The sequence below is a fragment of the Aythya fuligula genome, chromosome 29, assembly GCF_009819795.1.
Source record: "Aythya fuligula isolate bAytFul2 chromosome 29, bAytFul2.pri, whole genome shotgun sequence".
Classification (NCBI taxonomy): domain Eukaryota; kingdom Metazoa; phylum Chordata; class Aves; order Anseriformes; family Anatidae; genus Aythya; species Aythya fuligula.
Genome location: NC_045587.1, coordinates 1,090,011 through 1,112,870, shown reverse-complemented (window position 1 = coordinate 1,112,870; position 22,860 = coordinate 1,090,011). Strand labels below are relative to the sequence as shown.

Here is a 22,860-nt window from a genome sequence, read left to right as displayed (position 1 = left end):
CGCTGCCCACCGGCCTGCGGCACCCCTCCACGGCCTCCGGCCCCACCAGCGCACAGACAATGACTTCATGCGGATTATGCATCTGAAGAAATCACCAGCTCCCAGATAGCCACAGGGGGAGGTATCCATGTGTTTGGCAGGGAAGCAGCCTCCCGCTCGCCTCCCTTCTCCCCCTCTTTTCTCCTCGCACCCATCAGCTGCCTCCTCTCCGCCGATGGTCGCCTCCGGTCCCCCCGCGCGGCGCTGAGCGAGGCCCCGGCGCATCCCCGCTCCCACGCTTGCACCAAGGTACCGCCGAGGCTATTTTTATTTCTCCCCCCCCCCTCTTCTTTTCCGGTTCGCCCGCCGCTGCCGGGCTCGGTGCTGCTGCTCGCACCCTCCGTGCCTGCGCCTCTCCCGCTGCCATCTCCCCAGCCAGCAGCGAGCGGTGGAGGAGGCTCGTCCCAGCCCCGGCACCTGCGTCGCAGCGGCGGCAGCCACGGAGCAGAACCAGCCCAGCTCCGGCCCCGGCCGCCAGCCCTGACTCCAGGTTTGCATCTCCCACTCCTTCTTCTCTTTGTCGACGCGCCGGTGCCATTCGGGGGATGCGTGGAAGGCCCCCGGAGGGTGCTGGAAGGAGGGTGGTTGTGGTGGGGTGCCGGTGGGGCTCGGCACCCGGGTCTTGCCGTGGGATGGGGAGTGCGGAGAGGAGGTGGGAGGGGAGGAAATGCGAGGGGCTGCACCCAAATAAATAGACACGGATGAAATAGGGAGGCTCGGGGGGGAGAGCAGGGCACGGCAAAGCGTCTGCCCCACGCGAGGGCCGCCGGGCGCATCCCCAGCAGCCCTGCCCGGGGATGCCACGGGCCAGGCAGCACCCTGGAGGCTGCGGTGGCGGCAGGCACCCACGGGCTCCCTTCTCGGCAGAGTGGCAACCCCTGGGTGCCGGCGCGGACCATGATGGACCTGAAGGTGGACGAGGAAGAGGTGGACAGCGGGCAGCCGGTGAGCATCCAGGCCTTCGCCAGCAGCTCCACCCTCCACGGGCTCTCGCACATCTTCTCGTACGAGCGGCTGTCGCTGAAGCGCGTGGTCTGGGCGCTCTGCTTCCTGGGCTCGCTGGCGCTGCTCGCCCTGGTCTGCACCAACCGCATCCAGTACTACTTCCTCTACCCGCACGTCACCAAGCTGGACGAGGTGGCCGCCACCAGGCTCACCTTCCCCGCCGTCACCTTCTGCAACCTCAACGAGTTTCGCTTCAGCCGGGTGACCAAGAACGACCTGTACCACGCCGGCGAGCTCCTCGCCCTGCTCAATAACAGGTGGGTGCTGGGTGCCCCGGGGTGGCCCCGCGGGACACCTCCAGCCACGGCTCAGCGTGCCACCGGGTGCCCCACGTGCCCACAAGGTGGCTGGTGCAGGTGGCATCTCCTTAACCTCCATGAGGAAGCAGATCCTGAGCTAGTTCAGCTCTGCAGAGGGATGCGGCCACTGCATGGCCCTACCATGAGCGGGGTGATCCCAGGTCCTGCTCCTGCTCCTGGGGACGTGGCTCCCACATTGGAGCTTCCCTGGATGGATCCAGCCTGGCTCCGGTCCCCACGTGCAGCAATGCCAGGAGGTGAAGCTGCTGAGTGTCACCTGCACGCTGGGGCCATGCCTTGGGCTGCAGGACCCCACGGTGCAGCACCCAGGGCGAGATCCCAGCCCATCCCCATGCCCACAGCAGCTCCGTGGTGCTGCCAAGACATCCTCAGGAGCTCAGGGCTGGCATCAAGGCACGCTCTTTGCCTGTGCTCGTTTAGTGGGGCACAGCCACCGCATCCAGCCTGCCACCAACAGCATGGAGCACGCAGCTGGGCTGCCCTGAAACGGGGCTGGTGCTGCAGGACTGATTTTGGGGGGCAAGCAGGCTCTGTTTGGTACATGGTCACTGCCAATGCCAAGCTTCTCTGGTGCCGCAGGTGTCATGGTGGCCCTTGGAGAAGGATGCTGATGGTTGGATGCGTTGAGCTCCTCCTTGCCCATCCTCCCGCCCCATCTCACACCTCTGGGCCAGTTCGTGCTGTTGAAAGCTCTAAAAAACGCCATGGGCAGAGCGCTTTTGCCAGGGGTTGGGGCAGAAGTAGCTCGTGTGAAGCCCAAATGACTTTTGGCAGCGGGAGCAGCCACTGCAGCCAGGCCTGAGCCTCTGCCTGCTCCTTCCCCTAAGATACGAGATCCCGGACACCCAGACGGCCGACGAGAAGCAGATGGAAATCCTGCAGGACAAGGCAAACTTCCGAAACTTCAAGCCCAAACCTTTCAACATGCTGGAGTTTTATGACCGGGCTGGCCATGACATCCGGGAGATGTTGCTGTCCTGCTTCTTCCGCGGGGAGCAGTGCACCCCTGAAGACTTCAAAGTGGTGAGTGCCCCTGCGGCCCCCTCCCAGCACCACAAATCCACCTTGTGAGGAGGATGTTTGTCTGCCTGCAACCATTCCTGCCTCCTTTTGGCTCAGAAAGAATGGGCAGCAGCAGCATTAAGGGGATGCCAGGGGATGGTGCTGGGCTTTAGAGGTCCGGGTGCCCCCGAGGCGCTGGTGCAGGGTGCTTCTGCATGCGCAAAGCTCCCCGGGATCACTCAGGCTCTGCCAAGCAGGGTTGTGCGTGCCGGGCTGGACACCTTGTGCTGGAAACCACCGCACAGTGAGGATGGAAAAGCAGGGAGAGGCACAGAGATGGCCAGCGGGGACCTAAGGGAGCCCCCCCAGGCCCTCGGGGGAAGCAGGTCCCAGTGGCACAGCGCGGCGTGGAGGCTGCGGCTCGCACTGGTGCTCAGCTCCAGCGCACAATAAAGCCTTTATCCCCCCGCGGCTGCCTCTCCCCCGTCCAGCTGGGAATTACACAGTGCTGGCCATTCGGACGCTGCCTAATAAATTCGGCAACCGGGGTGGCTCTTTGTGAGCCGGCTCTGGTGTGGCATGCGCCGCTCTGCGCCTTTTGGGGTCCCCGTCCCTGTCCCCAGCATGGCCTGGGGATGTCCCGCTTGCATCCCGTGCTGAGCGAGGACAAAGCCACCGAGCGTGCCGAGGCGCTGGCTGGGTGTCCCCAGGGCTCCTGCCCAGGTCCCGGCACCGTAAGAGTGGTTTTAATCATCTGCAGTAAATTCCCTCGGCGGGCTCTTTGGACAGAGCAGCCTTCTGTTGTTACCGGTTGGGCGGTTCGGTTGGTAAATGGAGGCAAGTTGCAGCCCCGAGGGGGCTGGATCCCCCCGTGGGGGTCAGGTCCCACGTGCAGTCACCAGGTGGTTGTGGTGCCTGGCCCTCCCTGGTGGTGTTTTCTGCACCAAAGCATCCTCGGGAACTCATCCTTCATCCTTCCATCCATCTGTTAGGGTCCAAATACCCCGCTTCCCCTCATCCGCTCCGACCGGGAGAAGCAAAATAGACTTGCAGCTGGTTTATTATTACTGCCTGGATTATTCCTTGCAAGCAGGTTTGGATGATTTAATGGATTTGATTAGAAAAAGCTGGCTCAGTGCTATATTTATGTTGCTCTTTGGATTCCCCTTGCAGCCTTGTGCAGGCAGAGCTGTGCGTGCCGGGGCTGGGGCCGGCGCCGCCTGCGCACGCGGGGTCCTGCGGCCGCCCCGTCCCTCCGAGCCCCTTCAGGAACCTTTGCCCTGTCCCCAGACGGGGCTTGAGGCCATTTTCAGAGGCGTTTGTCTTAAAGGTTAATAATTCCTGCTGCCACACTCTTCCCTGCTGTGTCTGTCCATGCTTGGCACTGCTCTGGGCCCCGTGGCACCGAGGGAGGCCGGTGGGTGCCGGGGCACCCTTGGGACCATCCCTGCACCATGCCCTGCTGGCTCTGCATGGTGTCCCATTGTCCCCCCACCCGTGTCACCCCCACTGCAGATCCCACTGCCTCTCTTTCGGAGCCCCTTGCACCACCCAGGCTAGCGGGATGCCCAAGGAGGTGCTCTCACAGCCCCCCCTTATTGATACAGAGGAGATGCTGCACCCGAGGGGACCCCCGCCGGGGGCGATTTGGGGGCTGCCCAGACCCCACAAGCTGGGGGGGAGCTGCCTGCGTGCAGGCAGGGATGGAGCTCGCTCTTTCCATACCCATCCCCTTCCCAACCGTTCAACTTCAGCGCTGCGGCCTGGAGGGAGAGCCAGGGGGGCAACGGGGAGAGCCAGGGGGGGGAAACTGGGAGAACCGGGGAGCGATGGGGAGAGCCGGGGGGTGATGGGGAGAGCCGGGGAGCGCGCGGCCGCCCAGGCGATGCCGGCTGCATGCTGATGTTGGCCGGCGCGGGAGGCGACGGGAAGAGCCGCGGCTCCACCGCCAGCACCGCGGCCGCCGCGTTATCTGTCCCCGGCAGGAGGGAGGGCTCGGGGGGAAACACGGAGAATGCAGATCCCGGGTTGGGGCCGTAACCGAAATATCCGGGGTGAAAATAAAGGGGGCTGGAGCTGCCCGCCGTCCTGACCCCCCCCCTTGTACTGGTGGACAGTGGGAGGGCATCGCTGGGGGGTGGCCACGGCAGCCCTAGGGTCCCCCCCCATGTGGGGAGGGCTGCCTGCGTGGCCCCATAATGCTGGGAGCATCCCGGGGGGGGCACATTGCAGCCCCCCTGCATGGAGGGGTCTTGGAACGTGCCCAGGATCCCCCAGCACGCGGGGCTGGTGTAGGATGCCAGGGGAAGCCCGTCCTGGGGTTATGGGGGCTTTTCCCACCTCCCCTTTTGTCCTGTGTCATCCCCGGGCCACATCGGGGGGGCCCAACCTTGCTCCTTCCCCTCCATCGCCACCCAGCTGCGTGCTGTGGGGGGGTGCTGCGAGGGGCAGCAGCCACACGTAGATAGATGTAGGGATGCTCCGGGGGTGGGTTTTGGGTAGGTTTTGGGGGACTGAGCCCTTGAAGGAGACCTGGGAGGATGCACAGGGAGCTGCAGCCGCCTCCTCTCCCCAGCCCCCAAATCCTGGCACGGCCTTAAAACCCTGTGGGGCACGCACAAGGTGTGGGGCATGCCCTGAACCCCCCCCAGAGCCTCCATCCCTGAAGGATATGGGGTGAGGACATCCCCAGCACCGGGGCCATGCCCAGAGCCCCACAGAGCTGCTCACAGGGCATCCTTCCAGGGCTCCTTTTTGGGGATGGGGGAATCGGCCTCCCTTTCACCTCCGTTTTGGGGCCGTGCTCCCCATCGTGCTCATTAGCAGCAGAGATCAATGTTTCTCACCTGCTTCTTCATTATTTATAAGTTCGAGCCCTCATTCCTCTGCGGGAATGCACGGCCCCACTGGCTCCCCGCTTGCATTTCCCCTCCCTCCCCATGTGGAGGCCCCGGGAGTGCTGCTCGCTCCCCCGTGGATCTGCTCCCTGCACAGCAGCCCCGTCTCTGGGCTCTAAATCCCATTAATTTTCTTTCCACCAAGGGGAGAACGAGGATACCCTTCCTCTTCACCCCACGGAGTGTGGTCTGGGGCATGGCAGGGGTCACGGGATGGGAATTGGGGCTGTCCCACATGAAACCATCATTAAACCTCGGGACGGTGCCGCACGCTCTGCTCAGCCCCTTTTTGGGGTCGGGGTGACGTGGGCAGCCATGCCCAGAGCTATGTGATTTTGCAGCTTTCCCATCTTCCACCCCTCCAGCCTGTCCTGGGGGAGAGTCACGTCCCTGAATCCCCATCCCCCTGCTGCTTCGGGGCGCGGGAGCCGTGCCCGGCCTCGGATCCTTAGGGCAGCGCACGTGGGACACCCCAGATAAAACTGCAGAGGATTAAGACCTCTGGACCATTTCCATGAGGCTCCGGGGCTGAGCTGGCACTCGGGAGAATTGAGTCTGACATGGAGATCATGTCGCTGCCTTTTGCATCGGCTTTCTGCATCCTCTGCCCTGGAAACAACGAGTGCCCGGAGGATGAGCGAGGCAGGGAGCAGGAGAGGTCTGGAGCAGCCCCAGCAACCCCCTGCCACGCTCCTCCTCTCCTTCCTCCCACCCGCGGAGCAACGTGGGTGCTGTTGTAACGGAGAACGGACCCAGCACCATCTCGCTGCACCCCGCTGAGCCTCCCCACGGCCCCTCCAAACCCCAAGGCACCTTTCTGACCCCCCCCCCAGATCCCAAAGCCACGGTTCTGCCTCAACGCTCAGCCCTGGGGGACCCCAGCACCCACCGGAGGACCCAGGCATCGGGGCCGTGGCAGTCACGAGCCCGGAGCCCCGCGGTGAGCGCAGCATCCCTGCGGCGAAGCGCTGGTGGGTAATCATGGAGCCGGAGTGAAAAACATCTCCAACACAGCTGGAGAGACCAGGCGCGGGAATTACCGATACCCAGATATTTCCTGGAGCTGTAGAGAGTTAATAAATAAACCTCACGGGCTCATCCAGCTCTGGAAAAAACAACCTGGGGACCGCGTGGGCAGCAGGACCGGCCACTGACCCCAAAAAGCATCATCCCCCGGCCTGGGACCAGTCCCCAGCAGCACAATGAGCCCGGCGGCGCTCCCCACGGTGCCCAACGAAGCCGATGCATTTACAAACGCTGTAAAACATTCAACTGATTTATGTAAATCACTTCTTAACGCGGCACAAGGGCTCCTAAATAACTTATAAGCATTTGAAACTCTTCGCCTCTATCTGTTGTTTCCGAGCGGCGCTTCACCTCCGGCATCCCAGCCGTGGTCCCCGGGGCCCGGCGGTGTCATCCCCGCCTGTGTCAGTGCAAGCTCCTGTCCCAGCCATCAGCACCGACGAGCAGAGGCTTCGTTTGACCCCGGAGCTCGCATCGCTTGCCACGCGAGCGAAGCAAACCGCGTGGGACACGGGCTGCGTGCTGCGGAATAATTGGAGCTGACGGAGCAGAGGAGCAGCCCCAGCCGGGGCCGCAGCTATTTGCTGGGTCAGGAGCACCCCGACTCGGCCAGCTAGGAGGCTTTCAAGGATCTCGGTATTTCGCTCAAAGGAAATCATCCAGAAAGCAGCCCAGAGCCATTTAGCCCTCGGGTGCAGAGCGGAGGCACCGATGAGCGCTGTTCCTTGGCCGCTTCATTTCCTCGGTGCTTGCTGAGGTCTTCTGGACACCGGTGCCTGCGGGGTGCAGGTGGGAGAATTTGGGATCCCTCGGCCACCCACGGCTCCACTCGCCCCACAAAAACACACAGCGAGCGACTCTTGCTTGAATCCAGTTGCATTTTACTCATTTTGCAGCAGGACAGCACGAGACAGTCCCCGTTGCTGCATGGGAGCGGCGTCCCCAAACCCCCTGGGATTTTGGCAGAGCCAAAAGCAGCAGAAGAGGGTCAGGAACAAGTGGCAGAGGACATCATTGCTTGGCATGGCACAGCAGGGGCTGACGCGTGCCTGTGCCTCGCAGCCGGTTCGTTAGCAGCTCTGCCACGGAGCAGGTAAATCATTTAGCGCCTCGAACCTGTAAGCACCGAGCAACATCACTCCCATTCACCCCAGCAGGAGATTAGGAGAGGAGAGAGGAGGACACGCAGGAGCAGGAGCAGGCCCAGCCGGGGGTCATTTAGGTCCTGGGCTGGCATCGCAGCCGTCCCATCCCCATCAGCGTGCACAGCCCTGCCCAGAGCTGGGTACATGCGAGCGTGCACCACGCACGCACGGGAACGCTGCGCAGCCGGAGGCATCACGCACCCCCAAAGCACTTTGCACAGCCAGAGTTACCCTGCACACCCAAGTTGCTTTGCACACCCAAATCACTTTGCACCCCCAGAGCTGTCTTGCACACCCGAAGCCCTTCGCGCACCCCAGCGCACCCAGAGGTGTCGTGCCAAGAGCTCCGAGCGCCTCAGATGCACCTTTGGGGCCCCGCCAGGCTATTCCTGCTCCTCTTGAGATGCCTTTGCACACAAAATCATTAGGAAATTAATTATTAATTATTATTAATAAGGTTTAATGGTATCTTCAGCTGCTGGAAGAGATGAGGAGGCTTTCGAGCACCATCTGGCTGGCCGCGATGGAAGCAGGGATGCCACGACCGCGGAGTTCCAGGCACACGCACCCCGGACACCAGCCCTCGTGGGAGCCACAGGCTGGAAATACAACCCCTAAACACCACCAGAAAATGGAATTTGTTTTTTTCCAAACGATTTCCCCTTTATCTCCCTTCAGTCTTTATCTGAGAGCCAAGCTGAGCAGCAGCAGCTGAGCACACGGCGCGTTCGGTGACCGAGGGTATTTCAAAGAATCCGCCCAGGAAAGCTCTCCAGGTGGCTTCTCCTTTTCACCAGTGCTAAACGGGGACAACCTGGGGCAGGGGGAGCAGCTCCCCTGAGCACCTGGAGCCATGCAGGAGGCAGAGATCTCCCCAGGGAGATCCAGGAAATTAACTGTCTCGTGGCCTTTTGCCTCAGTTTTAATTTATCTGGCTTTTTATAGATGCCTTTGTTTTATCACCTGCAGAGTTTGGTCAGAGCCGGGGCTCTCGAAGCAGCAGGCATCACTGCAATTCCCGAAACAACCATGACTCAAGATGCACCTCACCATCTCAGGCTCTTATTTATTTATACAGGCCTTGACACTTGGATATTACAACTTTTTTTTTTTCCTCTTGAATATTTTTCCCCCCCTGCATGGAGGATCCGCTGCATTTGCGCCCAGGATCCCAGCACCAAGACAGAGCCAGGGACACTGGGGCAGGGGCTCCCCCCACCCTCAGTTTATGGGGGATTTTAAGCCCCTTCTCGCTGCCCCAGTAGCCCCACAAGGCAGCGCTGAGCCCCACGCAGAGCAGCCACACGCCGGGGCTGTGTAACCACCTTGCTTGGATTAGATTTGATTTGAAAACCATGCAGTGCACAGAGCTGGAGCAGGCGAACGCAGCGAGAAAACCCGCTCAGAATACAATTTCCACCCCCCCCACCACCACCAATAAAAACATCGGCTTGAATGTTTGCATGAACTGTCTAAGCAATTGTGAAGGATGTCGGAAAAAATTGCAACCTGCTTATGGGTAATTCACAGGCAGCAGGAAACACGGGAAGGCTTTCGGATAAGTGTCCGCCTGGAGAATAATCCCGGTGGCTCCAGAATTAGCGGCACCTCGGCAGCCTCCTCCTCTGCTCCCGGTGGGGCAGGAGCCAGCACGGTGCTGCTGCCCCCCTCCAAGGCACGGGAGCTGCTGCAGATGGGTAAATCACCCAGCGAGCCCTCGGCGTTACAAACTGTTTCAATTATAGGAGCGTAAACGGGTCCTCAGCAAGAAGGATAAGGCGGCTGCTGGAGCCATCGTGGTGGATACACAGAGGAGCCCGGCCGTGGATACCCACGGAGCCCCCCCGGATCCCCCCCCAGCAGCAGGACCACAGGGGACCACGATGCCGACAGCCCCGGCATCAGGCAGGGCTGGCTGGGAAGCGCTGAGCAGCGCCGGGCCAGGGAGGTTCTGAAAGATTAATGGAGTTTAAATGGAAACGTTTGGAGAGGAGATAAGGCTCGTCTGATATGAAATGATATGGAACAACGGGAGCCAGGGAGGCCCCAGGTCCATAATGAAGTCCACTTAGCGCATTACTCACCATAATGTGCTTTTTATTAAAGTCCTGAGCTGCAGATGCTGGGGCTGCAGACGACAGCCCCGGGCAGGATGGCACGGGGCCGGCAGGGACTGGGAGCGTCCTGGTTGCAGGCACCCCGAGCTCTGTCACCAAAACCAGCCAGGATGGAGCACAGCAGCCCTGCGTGGCCCCAAAACAGGACCTTTGTTTTCCCATCCCCTGCACGAGCCAGGAACGGATTCCCACATCACCCGGTGTGCGTAGCTGGGGCTGGACTGCCTGGGCCCATGGGGACAGGGTGGAGAAGAGGCGGAGGTGGGGAATAATACAGAGAAAAAGTCCTTTTTAATCATCAATTTTTCTGCATTAGAATGTGACATGCTAATCCACTGTGAAGCGTCTAATCTGGGGGGATAAAGGGTCGGATAACACAAGCTGCGCCTGGCTTGGCCGACGGTGCAAGCAGAGGCAAGGTGGCAGCATCTGATAAGTGCGGCAGGATTAGTCCCAGCAGAGATCCTGGCCGCCCGGGCAATCCCACCTTGCTCACCCGCCTCCTCTGCCCAGGAGCAGCGTGAAGGCTGCCCTGACTCTGCCTCTTATTCGGGAGCTGCAGCTGCCCCAAAATGTTGCAGGCCTGAATTTTTCCCCCCCCCCTCTCTGGTGCATCACAGGCGCACGGCAGCCCGCTTGCCCCACCAAACATCCGCCCCCAAATCCTGCTCCTGGGTGCTGTAGGATTGCATCCAACCTCATTGACCCCCCCAGGGAAGGTGCAGGCAGCCCAGCCCCAGCTTGGCCAGGCCTTGCCAGGGACGGAGCCGAGCGGATCTGGCTCCCAGGGCACCTCCTGCAACAGCCTCCCCGGGGCCGGGCTGCTGCTTGCAGGCCTGGGATAACAGAGCTTGCAATGTTGTTTTCTCCTCGCCTCCTCGGGGATTGGTTTATCTCTATGAATAACTCCATCCCGGCTTTGATCTCCTCTGCCATTAAAGCGTGACAGGCTGTGAAATGCGCTGTTGCTGCCGTCAAATCCCCCTCCTGCCTTCTCCCCCCCCCCCCCCCCCCCCACGCCGCCTCCGTGCTCCCCCGCTCTGGGGAACCTCCTTTCCCCAGCCCATGATGAGCTGCAAGGCACAGAGCGGGGCCAAACCGCCCCAAACAGCGGCCAAACGCCGAGCTGGAGCCAGGAACAACCAGGCTCCTGCCACCGTCCCGCTGCCCCCACCGCAGCAGGGGACAAGGGCACGGAGCATCCCCGGTCCCCAGCCGCAGGTCGGGGCACGGCGGCATCGTCCCAGCACGCGCCGCCACGGGGGCTGATGTCACAGCTAATTATAGCATCCCCCGTCCCTCTCCCCCGCAAAAGCTTTACCTGAAAGAGGGTAAAAATAACTCCTGCTGCGGGAGGAGCTGGAGTGAGCCCAAGGACTGGCTCCAGCATCTCCAAAACTCGCGCAAACTGGGACAGCGACCCCCTGCCCGCGGCACGGGGACACGGCCACGGTTTGTCCCTAATTGTAGGGGCAGGACGGGGTCCCCCAAGCACCGGTGCCACCGTGCTCCTGGCTGGGACCATCAACTGGTCACCCAGTTTGAGTGGTGGCTCTGGTAACTGGAGCCCAGGCAGCGCTTGGCTCCGGGAAGCGGCCTTGGTGCTCTCCGCAGGCTGGTTAAGCCGAGCGCGACAGGTTAATGGCTCCAGCCGATGATGGAGCGTTTTCATTACAGCACCTCCCTCTCCCTGCTGCAATTGCTCCTGAGAAGACACATTAAAAGTCCCCCCTCCATGCCATTAGATCAGATTAGCACCTTGCTCACACCATCAGGGACCAGCAGGGCGAAGCAAACCCTTTCTCTTCCATTTTCCTTCTTCGCCTCTCCCTCCTCCACTCATTGTCACTGAAACTCCCTGTCCCATAGCCAAGGGACGTGACAAATCCCACCGTGACCTCAGCCAGCCTCATTCCCTGCCAAAAGCAGCCTCTGGTGCCTGTTCCCTGCTCACACCACAGGGCTGAGCCAGCCCCATGCCCCCAAACCCCCTCCCAGGTGATGCTTTTATCCAGCCCTGCCCATGGTGCAGCTGCAGCTCATCTCCACCAAAAAGGCAAAGGGACAGGATGTGACCCCAGTCCTGTTCCCGGGATGAGTTTCCAGCTCAGATTCTCCAGGTTGCTCCTGAAAGGCTCGACCTTGCTCCCAGCCTTATGAAATTTCATCCTGTGGCTCTGGCACTCATCCCCAAGGTCACCCCCTCTTCTCCCAGGCACTGACAGCATCCCCAGCTTTGTGCTCAGCGCCTCTGCCAGCGTTCTCCTTACACTTTTGGGGCCCTTTTGGGGGATATCAAGCTTGGAGGGCCCCGGGGCAGACCCTTGGGGGACCACGTGCTATCACACCTTAACCTCTCGTCATCCCTGCCCTGGCAGTGGTCCTCGGGGTGCATCCTGCACGTTTCACCAGCACCTCTTTCTCAGGAAGAGCCGATAACTTTGTACCGGGCTCCCATCCGTTCCGTAGAAGTTTCCTGGTTGTATTTGTTCAGCAGATTTGGGGGTGCCCGTGTCCATGATGTGCTCATGGACGAGGGGCCCCGACGTGCCCCGTGGTGCGTGCGGGGAAGGAGGCACAGCAGCCGAAGCAGCGGGCTGGGGTGTGCTCATCACACCCGAGCATCAGAAACCTCCCATCCAGCTCTGGCGCAGCGAAGGCCTCCTGGATTCAGACACTCCCCTTCCCCTCGGGTCCACGACGGCGGCTGCGGTGCTGGGATGGGGCTGGAGATTGCTCTGTGGTCGCATCGGATGCTTTTACGAAGTGCTGAGTGCAGGAAAAAAAGCGAAACCGCAAGAAGGGGCTGTGCTGCCGCAGGGCTGCAGTGGGGGATGCCTTTGCTCCCGGCATTCACCCGGCCCTGGCTCCGTGCCCCCGTCCCACCTCGGGGCTGCCTCTCCGGGTCCCCTGGTCCCATCCTGCTCACCGGCACAAAGCCTGGACGCCATCCCCGGGGGGAAACAGTGGCTCCCCGTGCCCCGCAGGGACGTGGAGGACGAGATGATGCACCGCACAGCAGCTGGGCTCTGCAGGAGTCATCGCCCAAACCACGGCAGTGCCAAATCCTGCAAATCCGAGTCGGCTCGGAGGACGACGGACCTTGGAGCACAAGGGGACGGGTGCCACCGGGGCAGGGCGAGCACCACGAGAGCTCGGGGACACCGCAGCATCCATCCATCCGCTCTCGATGACACCACGCAGACGGGCACCGCAGCGGGACGGTGCCGCAGGCGTTTTGGGCAAGGCTCCGGCCGCCGTGGTGAAGAGCAGGGAGAGCACGGAGAGCCAAGCATATGGTGGCTGCGGAAACAGCCTGGCCTCGGCGGGGTGTGCCTGGCTGGAGCAGCCGGTCAGGCTGCCAGGACCACGAGACCCACCGGGAGGACGGAGGATGCAGCACGCAGCACACCGGGTGCCTGCGCACACCCCTGCACGCACCCATCCTCACGGGACCTGGCAGCCCCTCGGCTTCCCCGGGCAGCGCCAGGAGCTCCCAGCACGGCAGCGCTTCTGGAGCCGGAGACGTCTCTGCTCTGTCCTGCCAGCCGCAGCCGGGCTGCTCCCCCGGGACCAGGGAGCCCGCAGAACCGCCCCTCGCTCCTCCTCTCCTCATCCCCGCTCCTCATATACCCTCCTCTCTCCGTCCCCTCCGAGCAGCCCTCTGCTCCTCTCCTCTCCCCTCGCTCTCGCTTTCTCCCCGCGCATCAGCGTGCACTCTCGCTCCTTTTCCCTTTCCCGTTTCTCCTTCCTGAACTTTCCCCTTCCTCCCTCCCTGCTCTCCCCCAGCCCCTCTCGCCCACCTTACACAACATCGAGCCACTGCCGGAGACCCCCCAGAAGATCAGGGGCCAGGACCACCCCAGAACCAGGACCCCCACGCTGGACAATGCCCCTCCAGATCTTCTGCACCATTTCCTTCTCCCGCGAGGAAGGACCAAGAGATGCCCCTGCTGCCAGGAGGGGAGAGGACGGAGCGGACGAGTTCCTGTACGGGCAGGAGGAGGATGAAGAGGAGGAGGAGGAGGACGTGGGAGCAGCCACGGACTTTGTGGCCTTTGCCAGCAGCTGCACGCTGCACGGGCTGAGCCACATCTTCGTGGAGGGCAGCCTGGGAGCCCGGCAAGCACTCTGGGCACTCGCCTTCCTCCTCTCCCTGTCCGTCTTCCTCTACCAGGTGGCCGACCGCATCGTCTACTACCTGGAGTACCACCACGTCACGCTGCTCAGCGAGGAGGACAGCCCCGAGATGACCTTCCCCGCCGTCACCTTCTGCAACATCAACCGTGTGCGGGTCTCGCAGCTCAGCCACGAGGACCTGCTCTACCTGGCGCCCCTGGTCGACTACGAGCCCGGGATGGAGCTGGGCTTTGCCCCAGCCCAACCCAGCTCCTGGGAGGAGGACGAGCCCCTAAATTTGTACGTGTTTTTTAATCGCACTTGCCACCAGCTGGAGGACATGCTGCTGAGCTGCAGCTACCGGGGCGAGCGGTGCGGCCCCAGCGACTTCGTGGCGGTGAGTAGCCCCAGCACAGCCCCGGGTGGCAGCACGCTCCTTTTGCCCGGCACCGTCGTCTCCACCAAATATCCTGCCTGCTCTCTGGCTTGCTCGGCTCCCGTTACCCCTCACCTGCCCCACGATTGCTCCTTCTCCTCGCCCCAGCTCACCCTTCCCACCACCCGGGGCTGCTCAGTGTGGTGAGCTCCGTGTTCGCAGCTCGGGGTGGGGAGAAGCAAAGGACTCTTGCTGCCTGTCCTCTGGCCCCAAAAGGAGAGGGAAGGGAGCATGGAGCAGCTCCAGCCAGCACTGTATGAGATCAGGCAAGCGATTCTGTCCTTGCCTGGCTGCTATGGGGGCAGGCTGATATTTCACCCCATCCTCCAGCACCCAGTCACCTCGCTGGTGGCGGGGATGGTGCCGGCTGCGTGGCCCCACTGGAGAGCAGCTCCGGGGCTGTGCTTGCAGAGAAGGTGCCTGGCACCTCCATCCTTGTGTCACCACCACTCTTAGGCTTGGCACCGTGCAGCCTGTTGGCCCTAAATGCCCCTTGCCCAGGCTGGCAGCAGCTGAGCAGCGTGGAGCCGTGCCGGTAGCCGGAGGTGAGAGCTGAGAAGTGGGGAGCTGAGGATCCTGTCCAGCCCCGTCCCCTATGGTGCTGGAGAAGGAACGGGGCAGGTGCTGGTGTGGGCACGGGGCTGAGCGACACCGTCTCGGGGATCTGGGGCTGCCGTGAGGTCTGTGGGGTTGTGGTGCTGTGAATCTGTGAAGCGTCTCCGCTGAGCCCGTGCCATTCCCGTGCCCGTTGCCTTGGTGCGGGTGTCTCCTCCTCTCTCGGGGCAAAAGCAGGCAGCTCCAACGGGGAGAGACCCCCCGTGGGGCAGGATCCCAGGTCGGATCATACCCCTAGGTTGGGGCCAGCAGCATTTTGGGGCTGGTGGTGCCCTCCCAGCTCTGCGCAACGGTGCCGGTGGCAGTTTGGGGTCAGCAGAGGGGCCCCAGCCTCAGCCCCATGTTCTCTCCCGCAGGTCTTCACGCGCTACGGGAAGTGTTACACCTTCAACGCGGGGCAGGACGGGAAGCCCCGGCTCATCACCATGAAGGGGGGCACCGGCAACGGCCTGGAGATCATGCTGGACATTCAGCAGGATGAGTACCTGCCGGTGTGGGGGGAAACAGGTAACCCACCGCCCCAGAGGGTGCCAGCAGCTCCTGTCCTGCTCCCCAGCCACCTCCCAGCTCCTCACGCTGCAGGGCCACGTCCCTCGGGCTCCCTCCTCTTCCCTCCTTCCATTTCTCACCACTTCAGGTCCTTCGCTTTCCTTTTCCCTCCTTGTCTGTGCTATTTGCCATGGCAACCCCCCATCAGTTTAGACAAGCAGCCGTCACTTGTTTATAAATAGAGCCGAGCGCTTTCCCTGCTGCTCTCCCCAAGCTCTGGGCTGCAGGGGTCAGAGGTGGAGGGGACGAGGACGAGGCACAGCAGAGGGATGGACGGATGGCTGGACATGCAAAGGAAGGGATTTGCTGACGGGAAGGGTGGCAGGCAGAAGTTTCGTTCCCTCTGGCAGCCGGGTTCAGCCCCTCTCTGCTTCTCTCTGCCGCAGACGAGACCTCGTTCGAAGCCGGGATCAAGGTGCAGATCCACAGCCAGGACGAGCCCCCGCTGATCGACCAGCTGGGCTTCGGGGTGGCACCCGGCTTCCAGACCTTCGTGTCCTGCCAGGAGCAGCGGGTAGGGGCTGGGGGTGCCGGGATGCTTCCTCCCACCCTCTGGGCTAGACCCTGTGCTCCTCTCCTCACTCCTGGCTTCTTCCCTCTCCCAGCTCATCTACCTGCCGCCTCCCTGGGGCGACTGCAAGGCGGTGGCGGGCGACTCGGAGTTTTACGACACCTACAGCATCACCGCCTGCCGCATCGACTGCGAGACCCGCTACCTGGTGGAGAACTGCAACTGCCGCATGGTGCACATGCCGGGTGAGCCGCGCGCCGCCGGGTCCGGCCCCTCTGCCCTCGGACACGGTCCCATGGGAATCCTTTCTCTCTCCTCCAGGCGATGCCCCTTACTGCACCCCGGAGCAGTACAAGGAGTGCGCAGACCCAGCTTTAGGTGAGGCCACCCGGCCCCCGGAGCGGGGCTGAGTGTTGGGTTTTTCCCTCTCTTCATCCCTCTCTCTCCCTGCCCAGATTTTCTGGTGGAGAAGGACAACGAGTACTGCGTCTGCGAGATGCCCTGCAACGTGACCCGCTACGGCAAGGAGCTCTCCATGGTGAAAATCCCCAGCAAGGCCTCTGCCAAGTACCTGGCCAAGAAGTACAACAAGTCGGAGCAGTACATCGGGTAACCCCCCAGGAGGACAGGGCAGCATCGCGTCCCCCCTTGCTCAAACCTCGACCTGACGCCGCTTCTTTTCCATGCAGGGAGAACATCCTGGTGCTGGACATCTTCTTTGAAGCTTTGAACTACGAGACGATCGAGCAGAAGAAGGCGTACGAGGTGGCCGGCTTGCTGGGTGAGTGGCTGTGCCCTGTGTCAGGGCATCCTCCAACGTGGTCCTGCGTGCTGTGAGCCCAGCCCCGAGGCACCGGGGTGTGCCGACAGCTTGGGCACAGAGCAGGACACACCACCAGGTCACAGCGGTGATGGGTTCTGCCCTTTCTTTGCTCCATCTGCCCCCAGACCCTGGGTTCATGCCCCGCTGATGAATTCCCTCTCCTCTCCTTTCCTCCCCTCTCCAGGTGACATTGGAGGGCAGATGGGGCTCTTCATCGGGGCCAGCATCCTCACTGTGCTGGAGCTGTTTGACTACGCCTATGAGGTGAGCACCTCTGCCATCCCTGGCTGCGAGGGGGCCCAGGAGATGCTGGAACACCAAAGTGCTCCCCCCCAGTCCCCTCTGTTCCTCCAGGGCTGGCACAACCCCATCCTCCCCTTGGCATCACATTCCCCTGAGGCTGGCAGAGCCTGCTGTGGGGTGCTGGGCCATTCCCTGCACCTTAGACACGGGGCAGAGCCGTTTGTGAGCCTGCGTGGAGCTGAAACGTGGCTCTTGCAGGTGATAAAGCACCGGCTGTGCCGGCGGGGCAAGTGCCGCAAGAACCACAAGAGGAACAACACGGACAAGGGCGTCGCGCTGAGCATGGACGACGTGAAACGCCACGTAAGTGCCGAGCGTGCCGCGGTGTTTCACGGCGGTGGTGGGCTCACTGCTTGGGGAACTAGCTGGGAAAAGCAGAGGCAGCAGGCAGAGATGTTGTAGGGAGCCAGGGATCCCACTCGTCAGGGTTGTGGGTGAAGCCGGCGAGCCCAGCACCCCATCCAGCCTCTCTGCCCCGCAGAATCCCTGTGAAAGCATACGGGGCCACCCGGCAGGCATGACGTACGCAGCAAATATCCTACCTCATCACCCGGCCCGGGGCACCTTTGAGGACTTCACCTGCTAACTGACGTCTGGATGTACAACCTGAGCTACCAAAGCCCTCCGGAGAGCTGCCCTTCTCCCTGCGAGCGCCAGCGGAGAGACACACCAAGGGGACCTCGCTCCTCGCCACAGTGGGACATGGACAAGAGCGACGGCCTCGGATTTCGGGCCAGGCGGTCGGCTCGGGCCACGCTCGAACCTGGCGTGCAGCCTCCGCGGCAGCTGCTCCGTGCCTGCCCCGCTAGCTCAGAGACTCGAGGACGCTCCAGCCCAGCCATCCTCGCGGCGCGGGGAGCGACACGCACAGCGGGCTGGGGCACGGGCCTTCCCCGTCTCCTCCCCTTCGGCTCCCCTCAGCCTTTTTAACTAGAAACCCAGAAGCCAAGAAGAAGCAGCCATTCGGCCGCACGGTCTCCATCCACAGCCCTGTCCGTCTGTCCATCCGTCGTCTCCATGCCCATTTTGCTCCCACGCCTCGGCCGGCGCTCGCTGGTGGCCCTGCGCCCGGCGGGAGGGATCGCCGCGGAGCCCTGCAGCGTGGCCAGCGGGCACGGCCGCGGGTTCATCGGCCCCAGCAGAGCCTCGCTGCCCCCTGGGACCACGGTGGCCCGCAGCCCACCCTCACCACGACCCTGTCTGGGCACCCCCGGCTGCTCCACATGCACAAAGACGGGGCAGCTCCACCTCTCCGAAACGTCTTCCTCGGCCACCTGCCCTGGGGACGGCGGTGCCCGGCCGCTGAGCTCGCCGGTGGCTGCAAGCGCCGTGGAGGACCCAGCCTGGGGGTGCCACTTTGGTATCGAAGACCCCGCTGCCCAGTCGCTCTGCCTCGGCTGTGTCACGGGGTGGTCTCCCTGCCTGTCTCTCCTGGGCTTTGCCCCGCAGTCCCTAGTGTCCCCAGGGAACCTGGAGCTACCCCGTGCGGCCCCAAAAAGAGCCATCCTTGGGGAGAAAGGCATAAGGAAAGCTCCTGGCCTCAATTCCTGGCCTGGCTCAGCTAGGGGCACAAGGCAGAGCCCCTCAGCACCGCTTCAGCCAGGCGGGCACAGGAGCCCCAACACCAAAAGGGTTTGGAGGCTTAAGGGACACCCCACGGCACAGGGTGCTCCGGTCTGCGGGACCGCAGGCTCCCACCCCGCCCCAACAGCAGCCACCCCCGGGGGCCACGAGCCCCGGGCACCTTTGGGGTGCCCGCCAGCTCGCCGCCTGGGACCCCCGCTGCTCCTCCTGTCGCTGCCCCTTCCCAGCAGCGGGGGCCGGCTGGCCGGCTCTGGCCGAGTCTCTGCTCCCCGGGCCCGCGAGCGCACGGCCACTTGGCTCCAGGGTCAGTGGCAATCGGCCTCCCCCAGCCCCTGCCAGCCCCCATGCCCCCTGGCATCAAGCAAAAGCCCTCCCGGGGCTGAAGTGCTACTTATCTTTAAGAGCTTTTGCAATAAGTCTTTTTGGTAATTATTATTTCTACGGTGTGCTTTCGTTCTTCTTATTGTCATTATTATTATTTGCTTCCTGACCAAAATTAGGAACTGGGGGGCAGTCCTTTGTTATCCAGCGATCACCCAAAGATGACAGGTCGGCCGCATCCATAAATTTTCTTATGGATTTTTCCTAATGTTTCATTTCACGTCATTTATTTATTTTCTTTCGTTCTCTCCCACTAAAGCTTTTAAAGATGGGGCTGGGATTTGACCTTGATGCTCGCCTGTTGAAGCATACACTTTTTCGTTTGTTTCTATTATGCCATCTGCATTTTATATTTCTTATATATAATATATATGACTATATATATATGTGTACATATATATATATATATCTATATATGCATCATATCAGTGTAGATACCCATCCCGTAGCATTTAGGCCTTGTTCTTGTGCCATTTTTTTTTTCTGTTACTGATCTCTGAATGCCTTCAAGTGTATAAAGTGTTGAATTCTCTCTGGTATCTGTACTATGTACACACATTTTCATAGGAAGCACAATAAGATGACAGATGCATTGTACATCAATACCTGCTACTCTTAACGATGATATAAAGAATGATATAACTCACGAGCACTGAGCCTCTCTCTCTCACGGAGCTGCAGGAAATGCTCCCCAAGGAGGCGGGGGGGGGGACGGCAGCATCCCAGGATGTTCTTGAAGGCATCCCTGAAATGCTGGAGCCAAAAGGGGAAAGGGAAGGATAAAGCTTTGGTCCAGACTTCCAGTACAGCCTCCAAATGCTCACATGAATACCTGCAACAACAGAGATGATGTTGAACAGAGTCCCACTAAAGAGCCCCTTTATATATCTCCGACACGGCATCCCTGCTATCCCTGCCTGGTCCTGTGCTGCCAACGTGCCCCGAGGGATGCTTCAGGGCTGGAGGATGGGAGCTGACTTTTGCTCTCAAGCAGGGGGAGGAGAATTGACATACGTGCAGCTGCTGATCTTTGACAAATCTAACACTTCTGTGCTTTGGGACAGCTACCTGAGATTCAGCAGAAATGAGTCACCGGCTCGAATATTACCTGGTTTTAATTTAACTAAGTTAGGAGCAGTTGTAGTACAAGCCCTGTGCAAACACAGCTTCTGTCCTTCAGATTTCCAGCTGCAAAGAGCAAAAGCAACATTCCGGGTCCTGGGCATTCAAAAGGGCCCTCAGGACCCTGTGGAGGCTGCATAATAGCGAATGGGCAGTGGGCAGGGAATACGAAAATGCCAAACTCCCCCCGGTCGCTTGGCTCCGGCCACGTCCTTCTTGCTCCTGGAAATGGCAGACGGGTGTTTTGCATTTAAACTAGAAGAGACTCGCTGCTATTCTGGTCCTTCTCTGCCAGAGCTGGTGCTGCAAAGGCCACGGGGTGGGCTTTGAATAGGAACAAGATGATACAGCAAAGCCCAGAAGGGAGTTAATGAACCTAAATTAATTGCAGCCAGACATTGTGAGTAGCCAGAGCAGCTGACCGTGCCCGCTTCCTCCTCGGTGCCATTCACATGGCTCCTGTTGCAGGGACCAGGCAGTGACCCCAGCTCTTCCAGGGCTCCCCATTAACGTGCTGGGCTGTGCTAGGAGGTGGCCACCCATCCGTCACAGCCTGGCGCTGCATGAGCACCTCCCCAGCCTCGGCACGACTGCCTGAGGGTTTTGCTGCTGCTGGAAGCGATGCCGGTGAGCCACAGCCTGGAACAGCCTCACAGAGGGGTTGCCAGGACCCCAAAAGCAGCACAGCTGATGCACTTCCCACCCCTGGAGCCGAGGCAAGGTGAGGGATGGGTGCCCAGCCAGGAGCCGGCCACCAGCGGGAGCAGCACGGTCACGAAGTGGACACGCTGCACATTTTCTGACTCGAGGCTCCAAGGAAACACACGATCCACGCACCGCCGGAGCATACGGGATGGGGAGCCTGAGCTGGGGATTACCACGCAGGGGCTGCGAGGGGCTGGCAGCCTGCACGGTGTGCGAGGCACGCAGCGGCGCGAGCCTCCCGCTGTGCGCAAGACAAGGAGTTAATTACACCTCGCAGGAAGCAGCTCTGCCGATCCACGTGAGGACGAGGTGCGACGCACCCAGGTCTGAGATTGCTGGGAAGCACCTGCTCGCACACTGCTGTGTTTACCTTGCGGATCGTGTGGCTGCTGAAACCCTCCCGAGCTCGGATTAATCATGCAACGTGCACATAACCACGGGCAGAGATAGCATCACCTCTTCTCCTCCCTGGCAATAATTCCCGGTTACCACTTGCTCTTTGCGAACGCTGCCAGCAGAAACAGGCGCTGAGATATAATTACACAGCCCTGGATGCTGCTCGGCTGCCTGGAGCTACCGCCATACGGGTTGGGGAGGAAGGTTTCAGAGGAGCTGCCTTGTGCCAGCAGGTGCAGGAAAATGAAGGTGCGCGGGGTGGCATTTCACCAGCCGTTTCCACTGGGAGGAACAAACCAAACCCTCAGGGCAGAGGGAAGGAGAAAGGACAAGTGTAAGGAGACACTGAGCTGGGGAAGCCGGGGATATTTTGTCCCTGCGTTTCTTATGAGACAGCTAAAAACAGGGGACACCGAGGACTGGCAAAGGAGCATCCCTGGGGACGGGGATCTGCGGTCGCATCCCCAGCTGAGGCGACTGGGGGGGGTCTCTCCAGACCCTGCAGCTCCCCTGATCCCTGTGCCAAACTGAGCAGCAATCCATGTCCCACCTCCCTCTCTGAATTTCTCAGGTTAGCCCTCGCTTCCCCTCACTCCGTGTGTCCCCTCCCAGGAGAGCCAGGCAGCTTTCCAGCCTGCCCCAAAGGCTCCTGCCAGGCTTTAAGTCTCAGTCAAAGTTGCAGCCGAACAACATGGAGCAGATAAGTTCCACTGCTTTTCCTCTCCATGAATATTTCATAAGGCAGCTGGGCGCCAAGCCTGTCGGAGGTGGCATTAAATTAACTGCACGGACACATGAATGCTGAGACAACAGTTAATGGCTGTGCTCAGAGCTTCGTGTTTTTCGTTGAGGATAGGAAATGCTGTATCTGGTAGAAAAGGTGCAAATATATCCCTGCTTCTTTCCTCGCTCAACTACGCCATGCCCTGTACAAGGCAGCCTCCTAAATGACCCATGGTCATCATTAATTGCTTAATTAATACTTGTGGTGTGACTGCTCCCTCGGCGTTTTTCACAGATTAATGCTAGCTGGATTTGCGTCCCTCTTCTCTCTGAACAACCGCAAGGATAAGTGCTCTGGGGAGCAGGGGAACGTAACGCTAATACTTGCAGAAAGTGGCCTTTAATTCCAGTATCACGCTTTCTGTAGCACCCCAGGTCACTGTCAATGGAGACAGGAATCCTGCTCCCAGCTGCTCAGCCTAAACTGGAGCAAACCAACCCCAAACACAGACAGCACAAAGGGGACAGAGCCCATGAAGCCCGGCAGTCTGCACCCACAAATTCCCCTCCTTGTCCCTTGAGCCACACAGCATCAAGGCTCGAGCCCTGTACGCTGAGACAAGGTTTCTGCCTTCAGCTTTGGAAAATCGCTTTCAGAAAGCCCCTTTCTGAACGCACACCAAGTCTCTCCGTAACTCACACCCACCCACATGCAAAGAACAATTCTGCACGACTCCACGAGCAGCTCCCAAGGCTAACTTTGTACACCTGCAGGGCACCCATCACCGCCTGGATAAAGCCTTTTAGCCATACCACACCGATGTGTATAAATGATATGAAAACGTGCCCATTTATGCTCCACGTGCTTCCTTCCCAAGACGTCCTGCTGAGAGGTGTTGCTGACCCTTCTGCAGGTTGGATTCCTCCAGCCTTGGGGCAGGCAAAGCCGCCTTCCTCCAAGCACATCCCAAAACGGGAAGGTTTTGGGACCAGCATCTCCTGCAAGAGGCACAGATTTATAACTGGGAGCATTACAGGTAGG

General features: G+C 60.8%; 1 protein-coding gene across 2 annotated transcripts; it reads left to right on the top strand.

The window, feature by feature from the left end:
• Window positions 1–19,519, top strand: ASIC1 (acid sensing ion channel subunit 1). 2 transcript variants are annotated; one of them, XM_032204841.1, is made up of 13 exons: window positions 1–121; window positions 415–529; window positions 907–1,301; window positions 2,192–2,387; window positions 15,078–15,228; window positions 15,657–15,784; window positions 15,876–16,026; window positions 16,103–16,159; window positions 16,237–16,390; window positions 16,471–16,562; window positions 16,789–16,868; window positions 17,106–17,210; window positions 17,389–19,519. In XM_032204841.1, exons 3-13 carry the CDS (start codon window positions 937–939, stop codon window positions 17,491–17,493), a joined length of 1,584 nt encoding a protein of 527 aa, XP_032060732.1. In that variant the 5' UTR covers window positions 1–121; window positions 415–529; window positions 907–936; the 3' UTR covers window positions 17,494–19,519. The 2 variants fall into 2 exon arrangements, with proteins under 2 accessions (XP_032060732.1, XP_032060731.1); XM_032204840.1 differs by having other exon boundaries at window positions 1–529.
• The last annotated feature ends 3,341 nt before the right edge of the window (window positions 19,520–22,860 follow it).